We start from the raw sequence: 18,730 nt of genomic DNA on the forward strand, positions 1-18,730 counted from the left end.
CCCAAATGTGTGAATATGTAATTTGTGGATCACAGCCACTGGCATGACTGATAACACTGGCAAAGAAATTCAATGGGGTGGGGATGTGCGTGGGCAATTATTGGGCTTAGATCCTCACACAGCCACTATCTTAAAATAAATTAGAAGGAAGGAATAATTAGGCTGTATATCTCATTTTTGATACAGCCAACAAAACATTAATATGACAAATTAATATGAATGCCTCATAGGGCTGCTAATACTGATAATGGTGAGCACAAAACATTTGGAAATTCTGAATGTTAAGATAAGGCACTGATGGTTTAGACAAAAAAAAATATTGGGGGAAGAAACTGTTTTGCATGTTTCAGCAGCAATTTTAAAACCAGCAATATTGTGTCGCTTTCAGGATCAGAAGTTGTTACTCCCCATTCAAGTCCCAGGGATTGCAGGAAACTAACCTAACCTAAAATAAACAAAGCATATACTTGGCCAAGTCTGCTAAAATCATCTGCAAGCTCCCAGTCTAGATTTGTTTTCTTCTAGCATCTGAATCCAAAACAGCTGAGTGTGATTAATATTTCCAGTCAGTTTTGCAGTGTCTTGAATATAATGTACATTGTAAATGTATAAGTTTACTCACGGGATAGCAGAAGTAGAGAAGGTTTGGCCAAGCAACTTATTTACTACGGATGCGTACTAGTACCAAGATCCAGATCCGGAATTTAGAAAACCTAAAATTTCAGACTATCTGAAACTCTATTAAAGCTGATAGGATTTAGCCATTTCCTGATTTTTAAAACACACATGAAGAAAAATAACTTTTTTAAAGATTTAAGTGGGTAGCTGTGTTGGTCCAAAGCAGCAGTACAAATTTAGAGTCTAGTGGCATCTTATGAATAAAAATGTGTTGGTCCTAAAGGTGCCAATGGATGCTAAACTTGTTCTGCTTTTTAAAAGGTTTCCCTTGGCATTCTGACCCTTTCCCAGTACCTGTATGCCAGTTACAAAGAGTCAAGAAGATGTAACAAGAGCACACAGCAAAAACTACTATTGCCAGGCAGACGTACAAGGACTTAGAAAATGACTGCAATCTGGGCATGAACCCTCAACAGAAAAAATGCTACTGGGACAACATTAGGCATAGGTCATTGGCGCCAAAGACAGCTGGTGCTAAAGAATGGGGAAATACCCAGGGCAATGCTGGCAGGCAGACTGGTGCAGCATATAGCGGTGGGTAAGAACTATCCCCATAAAATTGGTTACAGCACAGTTGAGTGAGTGAGCAAAGTCCTGGAGTTGGAAGAAGGGAAGGGACAGCAGGAGTAGGCAGTGGAATGAAGAATGGCACACCCTGTACTTTGGGTCAGACTGTGCTATTCTCTCTTAATCAAAGAGCACCATGGGGAAGCCCTTAAAGAAAAAGCTTAAAGAAAAAATATTATTTACACAGATCCAACATCTATGTGTGAGTGGGGACTGACAAGGTACCCAGCCCAAGAGAATACACACTCAATGAACACCCTGGTTGTCAGGCTACACCACATTGGCCAAGCTTTCCCAAATTGCCACCTTTAGTCCTGATTCAGTTTGCAGGGCTCCTGCATATTCAATTCCACACTGTCTCTACCATCTCCTCCCTCTTGTAAACTCATGACAGTACCAAAGAGGACTCTGAGCTCTCTGGCTCTGCTACCCTAAGAGCCAGGCTGTCTGGGGGAAAGTTTCAGTTTTGTTTCTCAAGCAGACTACCCAGGCTGTCTAAGTAACTTTCCTCTCTGGAGAGCAGCCTAGCCTGATTTCTATAAGAAGAAGAAGTGTTGGTTCCTATATGCCGCTTTTCTCTACCCGAAGGAGGTTCAAAGTGGCTTACAGTGGCCTTCCCATTCCTCTCCCTACAACAGACACCCCATGGTAGCCTACACAGAAGCATTCTGCTTTACCTTATCAACTCTGAATGAAGTAATAGCAACTGGTGTGAGACAACTCACTGCATCGTACACTTGAGAGCCAGCTCGGTGTAGTGGTTAGGAGTGCAGACTATTAATCTGGTGAGCCGGGTTTGATTCCCCCTTCCTCCCCACATGCAGCCAGCTGGGTGACTTTGGGCTCGCCACAGCACTGATAAAGCTGTTCTGACCGAGCAGTGATATCAGGGCTCTCTCAGCCTCACCTACCCCACAGGGTGTCTGTTGTGGGGAGAGGAAAGGGAAGGCGACTGTAAGCCACTTTGAGACTCCTTCGGGTAGAGAAAAGCGGCATATAGGAGTCAACTCTTCTACTTGTTTGGTACTCAGATACAAGCATCAGATATGCTGATTATTCTTGGTTGGGGCAGGTACATCCCAGCCTTTGTTTAAAAACAAAACAAAGCACATTTTGGGGTACTTCTTTCTCATCCAAAACACACTGGATTGTACTCAGAATTCTATTCCAGCAATGGTAGAGGCTTCTTCCAATGCAAGAATCATCCAGTTATTGCAAGGATACTTGCTTTGGCAGAAGAGGCATGTTTTCCCAGTGGAAGAGAGCTTTTGAAAGGAATCCACTGTGTAGTTCAGATTTGGCTGTTTTAGTCTTAAAGGGAACATGATTGTCTATTCACACAGCCCTGAAATTAAAGAAATGACTGTAATAGATTCAGAAGGCTGATAAGGACAATCGTAAACAGTATAGATAATTATATGAAAATAAAAAATGTATGAGTGGTAATTCAATTAGATACCCCACATAGCTGCCTTTAAGGTACTAATGGATAATGAATTAAAGCATTATTACCCAGTTCCAGATTTTTGAAGCTCATGTGCCTATTCTCACATGATCCCATTCCCTTCATGTTACCAGAGCAATGAGAGAAGAAACCATGGGAACACAGCTCTGATCCAGCTATTATTAAAGGAGGATCCCCCATATAATTCTATGACAGTGGCAGCTACATTCCAATAACACAAAAGTTTACAAATATTGCGTGCAGACAATAGGCATGTGATCTCATGGCAATATCCAAAACGAATGGCAGAAACCATCATAAACTAAACATTAAAAGAATTTTGTATGCTATAGTATAGTTCACACTGCTGACTTCATTATGCAAACAAACACAAATGGAAAAACACCAGCCAATTACAGACCACTTTGGAGGGGAAAAATCCAGTAATATTAAGATATATTGGAAAGCTGGAAAATATTTTAATTAGCAAAACAAATCAAATGGAAAAGATTCCTCAAATAAAGTTTTAAAAATGACACTGTGTGTGCTTGACTGCCATGACTAATTATGTATCCATGTAATGTGTGTTCAATTTGGGCTTATTTAAATAGCAGAAATGCTCATTAGCCGCAGTATATCTGTGAAGCCTCAGTAAACAGTTTAATGGTATTTTATGTTTAACCAATTTCATAAGTTCCTGTAATTCTGGCATTCGCAGCTCATTAATGTTATTTTTGATATACATCTTACAGACTTCTTTCACTGGAAACTGGCAGTTTACCCTTGGCTGCAATTTGGAAAAAATAAAATAAAACACTTAAACAATCATATGGGTAAAGAAAAAATGTAATCTAACGTTAATACAATGAGTCAACTTGGTATCAGTATTTGGAAAACAAGAATCCTCACCAGCTAGGTGTCTTCCCTGGGGGGGGGGAGGGGGGGAGATAGTTAGAAGCCCAATTGGCTTCGATCGAATTGGATCATTGGGGGATGATGTTAGAACAAGACGGGCATTTCTATATAGCTGTAAAATATATTAGTTACGTAATTAGAAATTTAAATTAGAAGTGTAAAATGCCTGTAGTAAGAAACATCATAGTTTGTAGACTGTTTCAAGGATTTTAATGAAGGAGATATTGGGGATAAATCTCTCTTCCTGTTCTATATTTGTTAGCGTATAATGATTTCTGGTATATATGATTTGCTGTGTAACCCCTCCCTTTTTCTTGGTGTCCCTCTCATCCTGCTATCTTGTTTTCTAAAATAACAGAACAGGATAGACATTTCTGAGCACTTGGTATCAGAAATGGTGTTGGGTTCTACCTTGGGCTTAATTCAATAGAAAAAGAAGTCAGTAGGTCCATCATCATTTTTATATTTAAACATTTTTATAATGCCTCCTCTCCACACCGTGTTGCCTCAATCAGTTTATTAAAAAAAAAAATCTGAGTTGCAACTACCAAACATTCCAGCATTAAAACAAACAAACAAACAAAAACCCACACCTTTCCCTCAAAAACAGTCCCACAGAGCAGTGGTCCCCAACCTTTTTATCTTCGGGGACCGGTCAACGCTTGACAATTTTACTGAGGCCCGGGGAGGGTAGTCTTTTGCTGAGGGACGCTGCCACTGCTGCCACCTGAGCCCCTGCTCCACTTGCTTTCCTGCCAGTGCCCCTGACTTCGCACCGCCAGCTGGGGGGCGCTGCCAGCAGCAGCTACGCAGTGCTACGCCGAGGGGGAGCCCCAGCATGGCAGCCGCTGGAGAGCACCAAAGGTAAGCTGGCGGCAGAGTGGCAGGGCAGCCCCCAAGGCAGCAACCGGAGAGGAGGACAAGGAGGAGCCGTGGCCCGGTACCGACTGATCCATGGCCAGGTACTGGTCCCTGGCCCAGGGGTTGGGGACCACTGCCATAGAGTATAGGAGCCTAATGTACTTCAGGAAATACATTCCACAGTCCTGGCACCACTAAGAAAGAATGGCTCATATTATGGCCGATCAGATGACTTGTAGGAGAAAGGTTTGCTAGGAGGGTTCTGGGGCAGCAAACAAGCACATACTGTCCTTCAAGTACATTTGGAATTATTTTTTTCTGGATTAAAAAAAAAAATGGTATCTAACATAGAAATTAAATACAGTATTGAACTCAGGTTTGGAGCCAAACTTAAAGATTTATCAGTGTCCTCCAAGTAAGTACATATAGGATATCAACTCATAGTGAAACCTGGCTAATAATGCTAAGCAGAAACTGTGAATGTGGCTATTCTCAAGGGAACACAAGCTATTCCTATACAGATTTTGGAGGAAGGGGGAAAATTTACAGAATGATCATGTTGGCTTCATTGTCACGGTCTAAGGCAATACTCAGCAATGTGATGCTGACCCCTCTGATTTACCCTTTTATTTACAAAAATCACTCCAATAAAGACTATACAATCAAGGATTTGTGTTCATTTTTACCTCTCATTGTTTATGTTTCAAGGAAATTATAGATCAATGCTGTACAGAAACTTAAGACTGCTACTTTGAGTGACGCAGAAAGGTCAAGATCATTTCAGAGCAATGCCTAGTTATGGAATGTGCCCTAAATGAGGCAAAAGGAACAAGAGCTTCAACATCCTCATGGGCAAAGGCATATCCGGGAAAGAAAGTGACTTGAATTCTAATGGCTCCTGTACATAGGAAACTATTCTGCTTGCCTGCCCTTAAAATCCAAGGAAAGAAAGGGGCCAGGGGAAAATATACCTAGCTGAAGAGGCAAGCTGCATCATCTGAGGACACACACAAAAGATGGGCTGCCACATACCAAGCTTTGTGACCTTCAGAGCAGGAAATGGGTGAAAGGAATTAGGGTGGGGAGAAACATCATCCAAATGGGGTGCAGATGGGCATCCTCTCTTTCTTTTGGAACAATAGCACCCAGGAAACAAAAGAAACTGTTCTGATAGCAACCAGACAGAAACAAACATAGACAGCACAGAACAGAACAACAGGATAGACATTAAACCTCTTGCAACATTAAATGGGCTAAAGGGAACTAAAGACTAAAGGGAACTGTTTTTTCATCTTGTCATTTTTAAAGGCTGTTCTGATTTCGTTTCTTTTAAAATTGCTTTGAGTAATTCCTCCTAGAAAAACTACAAATAAGCAATTGTTATCAAGAGCAGCAGCAATGCACATGAACTCCCAACTGGGACATTCTCTGCAGGGAATTGAGAAAGAGACCTATAAAGATATTTGCCAGAATGAAAAGAGACCTGTAGAGTGCAACAGCGATCATTTCATCACATAGGAAACTATGAAGGATAGATATTTTTAGGAATGGCAGGGATGCCATAAGTTTTAGGGCATTTTTGTAGGTGGTTTCTATATGCGGCATCGTTTTTGTTGTTGTTATAAGGTATATGGAAATGCTCAGAAAATCCAGTGGTTTATGTTATCTTCTGGCCACATAGTTTTGAATATATTCTAGATCAAGCCTTTGACCCTCACAGCAAATGTCTCTCCTGCTACACTATAGCACCCCTAATAGCAACAACCACAACATTCTCTGCATTATAGCAAACGAATGTATCTTGTGTCAAGTTACCCGTCAGGGAAAGCAATTGAAACTCCAGGAATGAGGAACCAAGGAACAGCACACCAGTGCCTAGTGGCTTATGCCTTTAGGTTTTCCAGGATGGAAAAGCACATGGAGAGGTGATAGAGCCCAACGCTCCCCCAGCTAGCCTGTTGATCCTATTGGACGAGGTGGTGGCCTGGGCTTTGCAGTTCCCCAGATTATTGATTCTGGAGGACTTCAATATCCATGCAAATTCACCGTCCTCCGAGTCTGGCTTAGACCTGGTGTCGACCAAGGAGACACTAAGGTTCTCCCAATTTGTTACCAGACCCATCCATCAAGCCAGCCATACACTCGATCTGGTCTTCGGTGCTGGGGTGGATGTGGACCTGATGGTGGTTAGTCCCATCCTATAGTCAGACCACTATGCCCTGAAGGCCCGGCTGGGCGGTGGGTGTATTTTAGCCTGCCCACAAAAGACGTGTGGATCCGACTGGATTCCTGAATGCTTTGTGGAACCTGAGGCCTCCCATTGACTCACTGACAGCTCTAGTGGGGGACTGGCAGTCCTGCTTGACAGCCGCCATTGATGAGATTGCTCTGCGGCGCACTGTCCACCCTTGTCTCCAGCTGGTTCCCTGGTATATCGGTGAGCTTAGGGAGAGAAAGAGGAAAGTGAAATGACTAGAGAGAGTTTTGAGGAAGACTCAAGATGAGGAGGCAAGAACATTTTATCACATGCTTATGAAGGCGTATATGATGGAGGTTAAGGCAGCTAAATGAGAGTTTTATGCTGCATCTATCACATCCACTAGCTCTTGCCCAGCCCAATTATTTAGGGTAGTTTGATCTTTGACCATCCTTGAAGAGGGGCACCAAAATGTTAATAAGTTGGCACTTTGCTGTGAGTCATTAATGAGCTTTTATGTGGATAAAGCCTTAGCCTTCAGGGACCTTCCTGCCACTCTTGATATAGTAATGGAACTGGAGGTCCCTTGACCGTCTCAGAGGGATACGTTTGATAGCTTCAGGCAGCTCTTAGAAACCAAAGTGGTCAAGCTGCTGGGGTCAGTGAGGGCAACCACCTGCCTCCTTGATCCCTATCCGTCTTGATTGCTCAAAACAGGAGACCATAGGATAGGAACCCCTCTTGGAGATATTTTCAACCTCTCCCTGTCTAACAGGGAGTTCACAGAGGTGCTAAAGGAGGCGGTGTTCTGTCGCTTACTGAAAAAAACATCACTGGACCTGCAGGACCTGGCCAGCTACTGCCCAGTGATCTTGCATTCCTGGGCAAAGTGGCTGAAAGGGCCACACATCCTTGGATGAAACTTCAGGCTCAACCCATACCAGTTGGACTTCTGTCCTGGCCACAGGGTGGAGATGGTGTTGGTCACCACGACAGATGACTTCTTGCACCAGCTAGATCAAGGCAGATTGGCCATACTTGTGTTACTTGATTTGATGTGGTTGATCACGAGCTACTTTGCTGGAGCCTTGTGGTTGATCACAAGCCTTGCTGGAGCTGGGATTTGGGGGACAGCCCCCTTCAACGGTTGTGTTTCTTTCTCTGGAACTTGACACAAAGGGTGGCTGTGGGGGAAGAACTACTGCATCCCTATCAACTCCCCTGTGGGGATTAAGTTAGGGGAAGGTTGGGGACTATGCCGCTATCTTGTGGCCCTTAAGGGGTTGATTGGTTTTATTGGGGTTTTATGAAGTTTTACTGTTTTATATGCAAGCCGCCAAGAGTCCTCGAAAAGTGGCAGGATATAAATCTAAAGAATAAATAAATAATAAATAATAGAGGAACAGTAACCATAGTCCTGGTACAACTGGTAATCACAAATCCAGTTAGAAGGCCCTTAATGATACCGGTCTGACATCACTGCCTTTTCCCCCCTCTTGTAATCAACAATTATCTATTGATGACAGTTAGTCAAAATGTCAGCATAATCTCTGCAACAATTAGCACAAGGAATTAAAAAAAAATAATGAAAGCTGAGATTCAGTCCTACTGCTAGATTTGGTATTAGATGCTATGTTCACCCCAAGGCTACAATAAAAGAGGATAGACGAAATAAAACTACTAAACTGATTGATATAGGCTACTGCTGGCAGAGACTACAAATACTGATACTAGTCTGATTCTGTGAATCTATATTCAGCTTGCTACAGGGTAGCAAAGCTTTGTAAATATGCACATCTAAGATCTAATTAAAGTTAACTTCAGCAATCAGGGACTCATTACAGATTCAAATGTTGTTTCGTGTTTCTTTACTGTCAAAATGATGTGACGAGCATCAGCAAGCAATAAATCAATTTTTTATCAAAACAAAATATGGGAGAGTAACAAGGAATAAGAAAGCACAGGGATACTGCCTCTGAACACGGAAGTTCCACTTAGGTGTCATCTGCGTTTGGTGACGTTGTCTAGTCCCCATGAGAAGCCAACTAAACCAACAGTGATTACGACATGTTTTGGCGGCGAATTCTGCATCTTAATTATCTTCTGGGTTCTTTGCATCCATCACAAATGTACTGCCAATAAATTTCACTGGATGGCCTTGGTTGAAATCCTATGCACACTCACTGATGAGAAAGCCCCATTAAATAAAAAGAATTTACTTCTGAGTAGATCTGCTAAGGGAAGGCAAGGCAAGTGTAAGCTGCTTTAAGACTCCTTCAGGTAGAGAAAAGCAGCATATAAAAAAACAACTCTTCTTCTTAGCCTTAGTATCACTTCCTAATTATTGACTTAGGACAGCATCAAGGCTAACAAGCCTGTAATTTTCAACCTGTATCCTTTTAAAATCTAGCTTTAGATTTTAATCCTCCAGCAAGAAGACTGACAATAAAGTACAAATGTTGCATTTTTTTAATTAGCTCAACAATTTTACATCAGAATTCCTTAAGAATTAACAGGCTATAACTGTTTGTTAATTTAAACTTGGCCAAATACTCCTACAGCAGCACTAGGCAATAGTTTTTAGACCTAGTGCTGAAAAAACAGTGGAGATGATGGTGTGTCAGAAAACCTGGGAGAGGGAGAGGAAGGCTGGATTTGGCCAAACACACTCTGAGTAAACTGAGCCTCCGTGGTGCTACCAGGGCCTCTTGGATTTGCCTTGGACTTGGCTGGAAGCTCAATGGATCTGCGAGGCCAAAAGCTATCCTCATTGCCTTTTCCTATGGTGCCAGTAGTCCAGCCAGCACCTCACAGACTTTCCTCTTATTTAGTAATTTAAACCATTTTTGACACCTTTCTATCTTACAGGAACTCAAGGCAGCTTACAATGTAAATAATAGCAAAACAAGGAAACACATCAAAACTACTACCTCGAAATCAATAATTTAAAACTTCTAATAGGCAGAAGAACTAATCTTTGAAACAAATGGCATCATGAATAAAACTAGCTGCCTCCTTCAGATAAAGGGTGAGGGAGCCAGATGTACCTCTCCTGGGAGGTTGTTCCATAATCAAGGGACTGCCACTGAAAAGGCCCTCTCCCATCAGATGTGATTATCCCAACAACCTCTCTCGTTAATCTTAGTTCCTGAGCAGGAATGCATGGAAGACGATAGTACTTCAGATACCCTGTTCACAAGCCATGGTCAAAGCCATCACCTTGAATTGGGTATGAAAGCACATTGGAAGCCAGTGTAATTGCTGTAACATTGGTGTCCTGGTTTCTGACCCCCAATATCCCACCTCCATGTCTCCTCCTAGTCCTGCCAACCAGATTCACACTGAAAAATTCTGTGCTCAGAAATTAATAAATCAATACAAGCCCTTTAAATCAGAACAGCAGCATTCGGGGCGGGGGGGGGGGAGGCCTTAAGCTTGTTCATGTGCATTATTTTCTTGTCCTGAAACAACCCAAGGAATTATTATTTCCCCCCATTGAGGAAACTAGTCCATTGCCCAACAGAACCTTTTTAGATAAATGCCTGGTCCTGCCTGTCTAGTAAGCTGCCAAGATTCCGCCAACTCCTGAAATAAAAATGGACCAAACGTAAGTATTTAGAGAGTGCCTTCTGTACCAAAGACAGAATCATTTCATTTACAGAAAAAAGCTAGAATATTTTCAAATCTTTGTTGTTCAATGTTTCATCGCCCCCCCCCCCAGATGTGTGTGTGAGTGTGTGTGGATTATATACTAACTTTCAGCTATATACTTTTCTGTTCTCACTTGTCAGATGGTTAGCTTCCATTAGATTTGCTGGAGCTGGTTCCCCCTTCTTCTTTCACAACCAGGAAAGTTTATGAAGTGGAAGACTTCTTGCTTTTTTTTTTAACAGTACCCTTGACTCTGTTCTATAACTGCACTAACATCCCCTTGGACTTCTTTCTTTCCTAATTCTGATTTTATCTGAGCTTCTTCAATAATAGTGTTTTAAAATAATATTGAAGTGTCCAAAAGAGATTTCACCCTACTGCCTCCTCATAACTAATCTTTCTATATTCTTCTTTTGAAATTAAATGCAATTGTGTCCAGACTTTCTAGATAACGTTTTTGTTAACTCTTCCTTAATATAAACAGGGTTTCTCGTGGATAAGATGACTGTCTAAATAAGGGCATATTCAAATGAGTAGCCGTGTTGGTCCCTGTCCCTGTCCCTGTCCTTGGGAAGTGACCAGCAATTCCCTGGGAGGAATATCTCACAGTTGTATGGAGCAAGCAACATATGGAGAGGTGATAGCCTTTGATCTCTCTACCAGCAACACTTTGGTTTCTCTTTGTAAAGTACACTGAATTCTAGGGGATTCATTGGCTGTTTTGACAAAGGATTATCATTGGCTGTATCTGGTTGTAACACAGATGTAACAGAACTGATTTTGCTATATATTCCCTGTCATGTAAGAAGATCATAGTCTGACGAAGGGTGTTTGCACTCGAAAGCTCATGCCTTGATTAAATCTTTGTTGGTCTTAAAGGTGCTATTGGACTCTGATTTTAAATAAGGGCATGTTTTCAAGAAGGGGATTTGTAAATTCTAAGGAAATATTCAACTTTGCGAATTTTCAAAGCAACAACAAGAGCTTTATGGATTTATCAGATAAAGTTTCAAGAGTTCATTTCTATTCTCAGGAAAACTTATTTCAATCCCAGTCAATTCTAGGAACAAAATATCCATCAGGGCACTACGTAGCCAAATTTAACACAACATTTTAATCCCATTAATGTAATCTCTTTACGTTTGAAATATGTGTAATTTAGGCTTGATCATAACCACTTAAGACTGAAAAGTACCTTTTGGGTCATTTAAGACCGATCCAAAGGCACTGATCACTACATCAGCTTTCAGACGGACCACCTGATCTTGGTCTTCCTTCCAGTTTCCATCCACGTCTTGCTCAGTCCGAACAAATTCCATAGCAACAATCTTCCCTCGTTTCACTACCACCTTCCGAGGAGAAAGGAAAGGGAGAAATTCACACTTTTCTTCCTTCGCAAGTTCCATCTGGAGAGGAAGTATGATACAAATACAGACTTAGTTTGTGAAACAATTTTGATGTCTAATTCTTCTGAGCATTGGGATGTCTAATTTCTTTATGCACCCTCTGTTCTTGTGGCTTGTTTTACAGATCCTAATAGTGGCAAGTTTGATACGCTTTAAAACTGGGAAGCAGTAATATACTTAAAAGACATTTCCCGTTTTAAGTACAGGATCAAACTGTCATTTTACCACCCTATCTGCCACCCACTTCTTCTGGAATTGTATTACTTTTAATTAGCAGCATCTGTTAGCGGAACTCTTGATTTCAATTCACAGACTAAAACAGCTTTGTCTCTGTGAAATATCCTTACACTCTGTGGCAGTGAAGCCTCCATTCCAATATGAGAAGAGACTACACAATCTGTGCTGGAAATAGCAGCTAGACCGATACATATTCCCTTGCGGGTTACTTGGTAAGAAGCCTACTATCATTATCAGATCAGCAAAGGTTTAAAATGGACATAAATACAGAAAGCAGTGCTGTCAGGGTAAAATAATAATGCATTTTTGGGTTCATTCATTGTCTCTTTACATTTGAAATACATTTTGTATACAGCAGGGAGTATTGCCCTTGATAAAAAGTCACAATTGAACAGCTCCTTACTGAATGAAAGAACTGAAGGATGACGACAGGAAAAAAAAAAAGGAGAACTGGCATCTTAACAGACAACCTTATAGTGTGCATGTATCTGCAGCTAAATCAACTAAAGTTGAAAGGGATATTTCTGTGGATCTTCAGTTTTCTACACATGGAAGGCATTCCCAATGCTGCCTGTCATGCCCCACAAAGCTGCATATGGGGATAGGTGAATCCCTGTGGCTCGTAGGGGGCAGGGAGTAGAATCCGCAATAGCAGAGGAAATCAATAAAAATTTTCCTGTTTTGAAGGCTGAAAATCTATGTGAAATCCAATCCTGGGGAAGCTCTATTGTGAACATTTCCCATCCTTTTAATGAACCTCGGTCTGAGCTCAACAAAAGGTTGTTGCTGGCTTAAGTTATAGACAATCTCTCCCTTTCAAACTTAAACGTAACGGATATGTTGTGTGTATGTGTCTCAAAAATATAGTAATTACAAACTTCCAACCTATTTCCACAAAGTTAGCTGGCTCACAAAATACCCATAAAATGGAGCAGATACATATTAATGATGCACAGTAAGAGCCCAAGGCAGCTGACAACAAAATGCAACAATGTGATAAACCAGTCCCCCAAAAGGTAGAGTGGCCAGCTCCAGGATGGGAAATACCTGGAAATTTGGGGTAGATCCTGGAGAGGGCATGTTTTTGGTAGGAAAGGGAATCAGTAGGGTATAATGTCACAGAGTCCACCTTCCAATGTGGTCATTTTATCCAGGTTGCCTGGGGAAAAGCTGGAACAGCAGGAGATTTCCAGTTACCACCTGGAGGTTGGCGACCCTTTCTAAAGGGAAGGCAGTGTTTTTAAGTGAAGTTGTACGGTTGTGAAATAAAGGAACCTCATGCCCTTAATGAGGATCAGTATGATACAAGTTCGGGGGTCTTACAAGGGTTCAGCAAGAGAATGTTCTAGGATAAGAATTAAAGACTGCTACTGACTCATGAACAATAGATAGATTTTTAAATCATAGGATGAAGTTTTGAAGAGTGACAAGCACCGGGAAGGCCATTCATGGAGGCCTAGATCACATAGGTTGCCTGCCAAGCATTCTACCACTTTCACCAGGTGTGACAGCTTGCACTGCACCTTTTGGCATCCAACTAGCCCCTATGAACCACACAATGGTCACCTCTAGACTAGACTTCTGTAACTTGCTCTATGCAGGGTTGCCCTTGAAGCTGATCTGGAAACTCCAGCTGGTTCAGAATTCAGTGGTACGAGTTCTTACCAGGACTCACTTGGAGAATCCACGTAACACTAGTACTCTCTCAGCTTCATTGGCTCCAGATCAGAGAGCAGATCAGTTCCAGGTTTCGGTGCTAACCTTCAAAACCCTTAACAATCTGGGACCCCTGTATCTACAGAAATGCCTCTTCTGCTATACCCTTCAAAAACCACTAAGATCCAGTGACCAGCACTTGCTCAGGATACCGTGGGCACAGGCAGGGGCTGGGGCAGGCTGGCGCTGTGCATAATCACCAGTGCCGGGCCTTTTGGCCCGCCCGGCCCCACATTCCCCTGTGAGCTCTGCAGAGCCATGGAGGCAGCAGGGCCGCCCCCTGCCCTCGCCATAGTGTGCGGTGGGGGCCCAGTCCCTCCCCACTCCCCCCCCCGGCCGGTGTCACTGAGGGCAGCATCCCGGGCTTCCCGGCCCCGACAGAGTGTGTGTGTGCGCGTACTAACGCCAGGGCGTTGGTGTACGCCGGGGAGCCCTGCCCCTGTGCATACACGGGGAACGGCAGGGCATCCTGCCCCACTGCAATAACACGGTGGCCGCCCAGCATAGCAGCCACCATGCATAACAGGTCTGTGATGAGATCAGGGCCTCCCAGGGCCTTCAACCATTTCGGAGGGTCTGCAAGACAGAGCTGATTAGCCAAGCCTACAGTTGAGGCCAGGAAATTAACACTGAAACAGCGCTGGCTTCCCTCCTCACAAAATTAGTAATGCACCATCCTCAAGCCAACCACCCAGTAGAAATTAAATTCCCCTTTACCCTAATTGAGGTAGCATAATAAGTTAATAATATAAATTAATATAATTTTAAATATTGAATTGTTGTCAATTGCTATTACAGTAACTTTATTACATTTACATGCCTGTTGTTACCCACCCTGAGCCAACCAGGAAGGCCAGGCTGTAAAAATACAGCTATTATTGTTTTTGTTGTTGTTGTAACTCTGGACTTCTATGATGGTATCCTATCTAAATACTAACTAGGGCCAACCTTTCTTAGCTTACAAGATCTGACAATAAAAGTTTAGTTGGCCATCCAGATCAGGATGATCATAGCATTTGCAGATGAAAAACCACAAAGACATTGTAGCGAATACATCTATAGTTCAATGATACCAACATAAAACAGTACCCCATGTCAATTGTTTGCGTTACCAGATACAGAACGGTGAGTCCGATTAAAAGGATCCACAAAATGAATTCATCAATATGCAGTAACTTTCAGCTGCATTATCTTTCAGCAATAAAGCAGAAGGAAATTAAAATATCCAACTGCAAGAAAACAGTCAGGCGCTATTGGAAGAAAAATCAAATCCCAAACTAAGAATAAGTCTGTGTATAGGTTCATTCTCCTGCTTTATATAAGGAGGTAATGCAGAAAACATATTCATCACATCTGAGTTTTGATAAATTCTTCAGAGGCGAAGGATGAATTCCCAGTATCAGCCTTTAATGGAAGGATGCTATACCTACAAATCACATGAACTGACAAGTGAAAGCAACTCTTCTACCACATGGGTGGTTTGTTTAACAAGGAGACAATACAGGAACTGTCTTATTTGCCAGGAATGGAATTGTCATTAGGCAGAAGCAATATCTGATTATAGTGGATAATTATTCCAATATTAGGGAGTCTAATGCTCGGCCAAATGCTCAAGACTAGACATTCAGAGTTAAGGGAAAGCAACTTTACTGTATATGGTATCATTACAGTATTTACAGGTAATGAGCATCAGTTTAATCATGAATGCATCTGTAAAACTCTAGGACTATGGTCATATCCAGCATACTAACAAATTAATAGTACAATTAGCAGTGACAATAGCTAAGAGATAGACATAGAGCAGTTTTATCAGGCCGATCCTGCACAGGAGTACCCCCCTGTAAGCTTCCTTTGCCAGCCTAATGGTGGGATGTAGGACCAAATCTCTCACCGAAGACTGGGCATCTTTTGCAGCCAGCAATCTCCCAATACTTTTTTTTTTTACTTCAAAAAAGCAGAGACAGGGGAGGAGAGCATCATGCCATGGGGCAGGGCAAGGGTAGGTAAATCTCCTTTGCTATTTTTGTAATCACCAGGAGCCCAAGGCACACTACAAATACCCATAATAGACGAAGATGTCAAAAAATAAAGCAAGATGGTATTCATGTTTTCTTTCCCTACTAGGTACAACTGGTGATTACAGGGATGCATTTCAATCAGGAGAAAAATACGCCAGTGAAATAATTAAAAATTTCTTGTACTTATCTCTTTTATTATTACCATATTTTGGTTTAAAAGCTGTTGATAAATACTACTTGCTTTTATTTCATTTTACCTGATTTATTATAAGCTAGTCAAAGACTGTAATAAGCTAACTAATATTTCTTGCAAAGAATAGGACTGTGATTGATAACAGGCCACCTGATCTTACTTTCTGGATTAAAAAAAAATCAGATGATCCAGTCCATTTGTTTGATACAACATGCAAACTGAACTTAGAAGGGGAAATACGGGATTTCCAATAGTGAGACTCAGGGTGCCTCTCCAAAGTGTGTTAGCAACTGCCAGTGTCTGGGCAGTGCCAACAACTCTTTTTCCTCTTTGAAGAGCCCCATGTACAGATCTCAGGAAGACTCTTATTGATGCCCTGCTAGGGCCAGGCTCCAGGGGGTTTGGGGCCTGGGAACCTGTGGAATGCAGGGGATTCTTGAGACAGCATGAGTAGAGATACTAGTGAGTCCACCTAGCACCTAAACCCCATGAGGGGCAAAGTATTAAATCAGTAGGGATGGAGGGGTATAAAATATTGGTCCTCAGTCAAGGCACCCTGTAGCTAAACCTCTTTGCTTGGTGTGAGCAGAGAGATAGAGTAGCTCACAGCTTGAGTCTATGGAAGATGCAAAACCCACTTGTGCTTTGCTTTTAACAAGTTCCCTGCCTCTCTGTCTGCCTGACAGCTTCCAAGAGAGGAGAGGGTACAGAGTTGAGTATGTTTATAGTTTTCTGAAGGGAATTCTGTTATTGGCACCAGCAGAGCCTGTCAAGTTTTGTTAGGCCCAATTGGTGATTCCAAGGCTGGAGAATTCCACCCCTTGGTTGCTTTGAAGTTTTGTAAACAGTTTGCTTGGGCTGAGACAGTCTGTCTGGAAATGTATCCATCCATAGACCACCGCTTGAAAGTTTGTGCCTATGGACCTGCCAAGAACTTCAGTTTGCGAACCATGAACTGGTCAAAATTCATCATGAACCCTATTGCTAATTCGGTCTTAGTTGTTTCAGCACTGAATTAGATGTAGAAATTATTCAGAAAGAATGAGAATCTAATGAAAGGATTATGTGAAAACAGATATAGAATTTAAATGAAAGCAACCTTTTTCTGAGAACCAAACCTTAAGGATCATCTTTCTTCAACTGAGTTCACATACATTGATAAAACCCTCACCTCTAATGATTTAACACAACTGTGTCGTAGAGTGCAATACAGTTATACTTTTCTAAACTCAAGGATTTATAACTGTTTTGGGATTGCACTGTCAATGGTTCTAACAGAATGGCCATTTTTATATTTAAGTTCCACACTTTGTGAAGTATTTGATGTCATCAATAGTTATAATGGACAAGAAATTTGAGTAAAATCTACTCAAATGTGTAAGTTGGTTAATATTTTAGAATGATCCTTGTCCCTGGCATATAATATATTTAACTCCAGTAAATATTGTATGGGCACAGAGATCAGGGGACTATGATTAGAGTTGTGCTGAATAAATCAATGTATTTATTACATTTGTTCAAAGTAATCTTCAGTCCTCATCCCTATTTTTTTTTACATGATGACAAAACACCCCCCCCTACACAATATAAATTATGTATCTTGAAACATTACACAGATGCCTGGTTTCTTCCACCTTCCCACCCACCCCTTGTGTAACTTTTAAGTCTTCCCAATCGACAACTATTCCTGAAAAGAGAGGGCCATTTCCCCATATATTTTGTAGCTCGGGTATATTTGATGTCTCATTAGTGTAAATTATGCAACAATCTATGATATGTGACACATAAATTATAACAAAGCAAGACTACCACAATGCAATAATTAAAGCTGAAATAAAAAGCTTTCATAATAAAATAAATGATTAAGTTGCCAATCAGCAGCTCAATGCGTATGCAGAATGCATGTGCTGGCCATTGGAACTGCAAGTTTAATTCCAAATTAAGGTATGCTTTGAAATATTCAGAATGTTAGAACAGTCTGTAAGGGTCAAGTGAGAATGAAAATATATACCTTTTCTCGAAGAAAAGGGGTTATAATTAATTTAAGTACATCTCTTGCATGTTTCTTGAGGATCTGCAAAAGCATCACTGAACACTGTGTTTTATATCTTCGATAGATCATATAAAATGAGCCTCAATGCCTTATCTCATCATTTTAACTCATATTAAATACCTCAAAGCAAGATTTTATTTCAAGGGGAGCCCTGTCTAAGAATAAAGGTGGCCCCCATCAGTGTTTCCCCTGTACATCTTGTGTTTTAAGACTGTAGCCTCCTCAGGCTTCTTCCTTTCTTTTCTTTTTTAAGATGAGAGAAAGTTGCATGCATGTGTGTGTAATGTGTAGTTTGGCCCTAAGTAGTATGATCAACCAATGTTCATATCACAAGGCATGTTCCTTAGTGCTCCTAGTATTTCAGTTGCTTGAAACTTACCTCCTCTGGGACAGCCCGTACATTTGTAAATCCTTTTCTGAAAACCACAAAAACACGACGAGCTCCACAGCGCAAAGCCGATGTTGCACAGTCAAAAGCAGTGTCGCCCGCTCCCAGAACAATCACCGTTCCATGTATTGATGGCAATGGAGAGTGACAGGCGCACATTCCTGAATGATGAAAGGAAAACCCCATTTTCAGGGACAGGATCTGTTTCTGCATGACAGCTCAAAAGATACTTGTACTCGAAGCAGTGTAAAATTGCATCTTGCCATTTCTGAGCATCGAGAGTCACTATCAAATTATTCTGCTTTGTTGAAAGACAGTTTTATTCCCATTTTTAAGATATGCTCGTACATGTAATTTCATAGTAACTTCCTTTGGCCACACTGCCTTCCTGTCTTGGCGGGAAATA

At 41.6% G+C, this 18,730-nt stretch overlaps 1 protein-coding gene across 2 annotated transcripts in view; it reads right to left on the minus strand.

The window, feature by feature from the left end:
- DPYD (dihydropyrimidine dehydrogenase) overlaps positions 1-18,730 on the minus strand; it is a 609,807-nt gene that overhangs the window by 282,240 nt on the left and 308,837 nt on the right. For both annotated transcript variants that reach the window (XM_077332983.1, XM_077332982.1), the window contains exons 10-11: positions 18,316-18,485; positions 11,509-11,719 (exon numbers count right to left, since the gene is read on the minus strand). In XM_077332983.1, coding sequence (XP_077189098.1) covers positions 11,509-11,719; positions 18,316-18,485 — 381 coding nt within the window. The remainder of the gene's footprint in view (positions 1-11,508; positions 11,720-18,315; positions 18,486-18,730) is intronic.

This window comes from Paroedura picta, chromosome 4 (genome assembly GCF_049243985.1).
Source record: "Paroedura picta isolate Pp20150507F chromosome 4, Ppicta_v3.0, whole genome shotgun sequence".
Taxonomy (NCBI): domain Eukaryota; kingdom Metazoa; phylum Chordata; class Lepidosauria; order Squamata; family Gekkonidae; genus Paroedura; species Paroedura picta.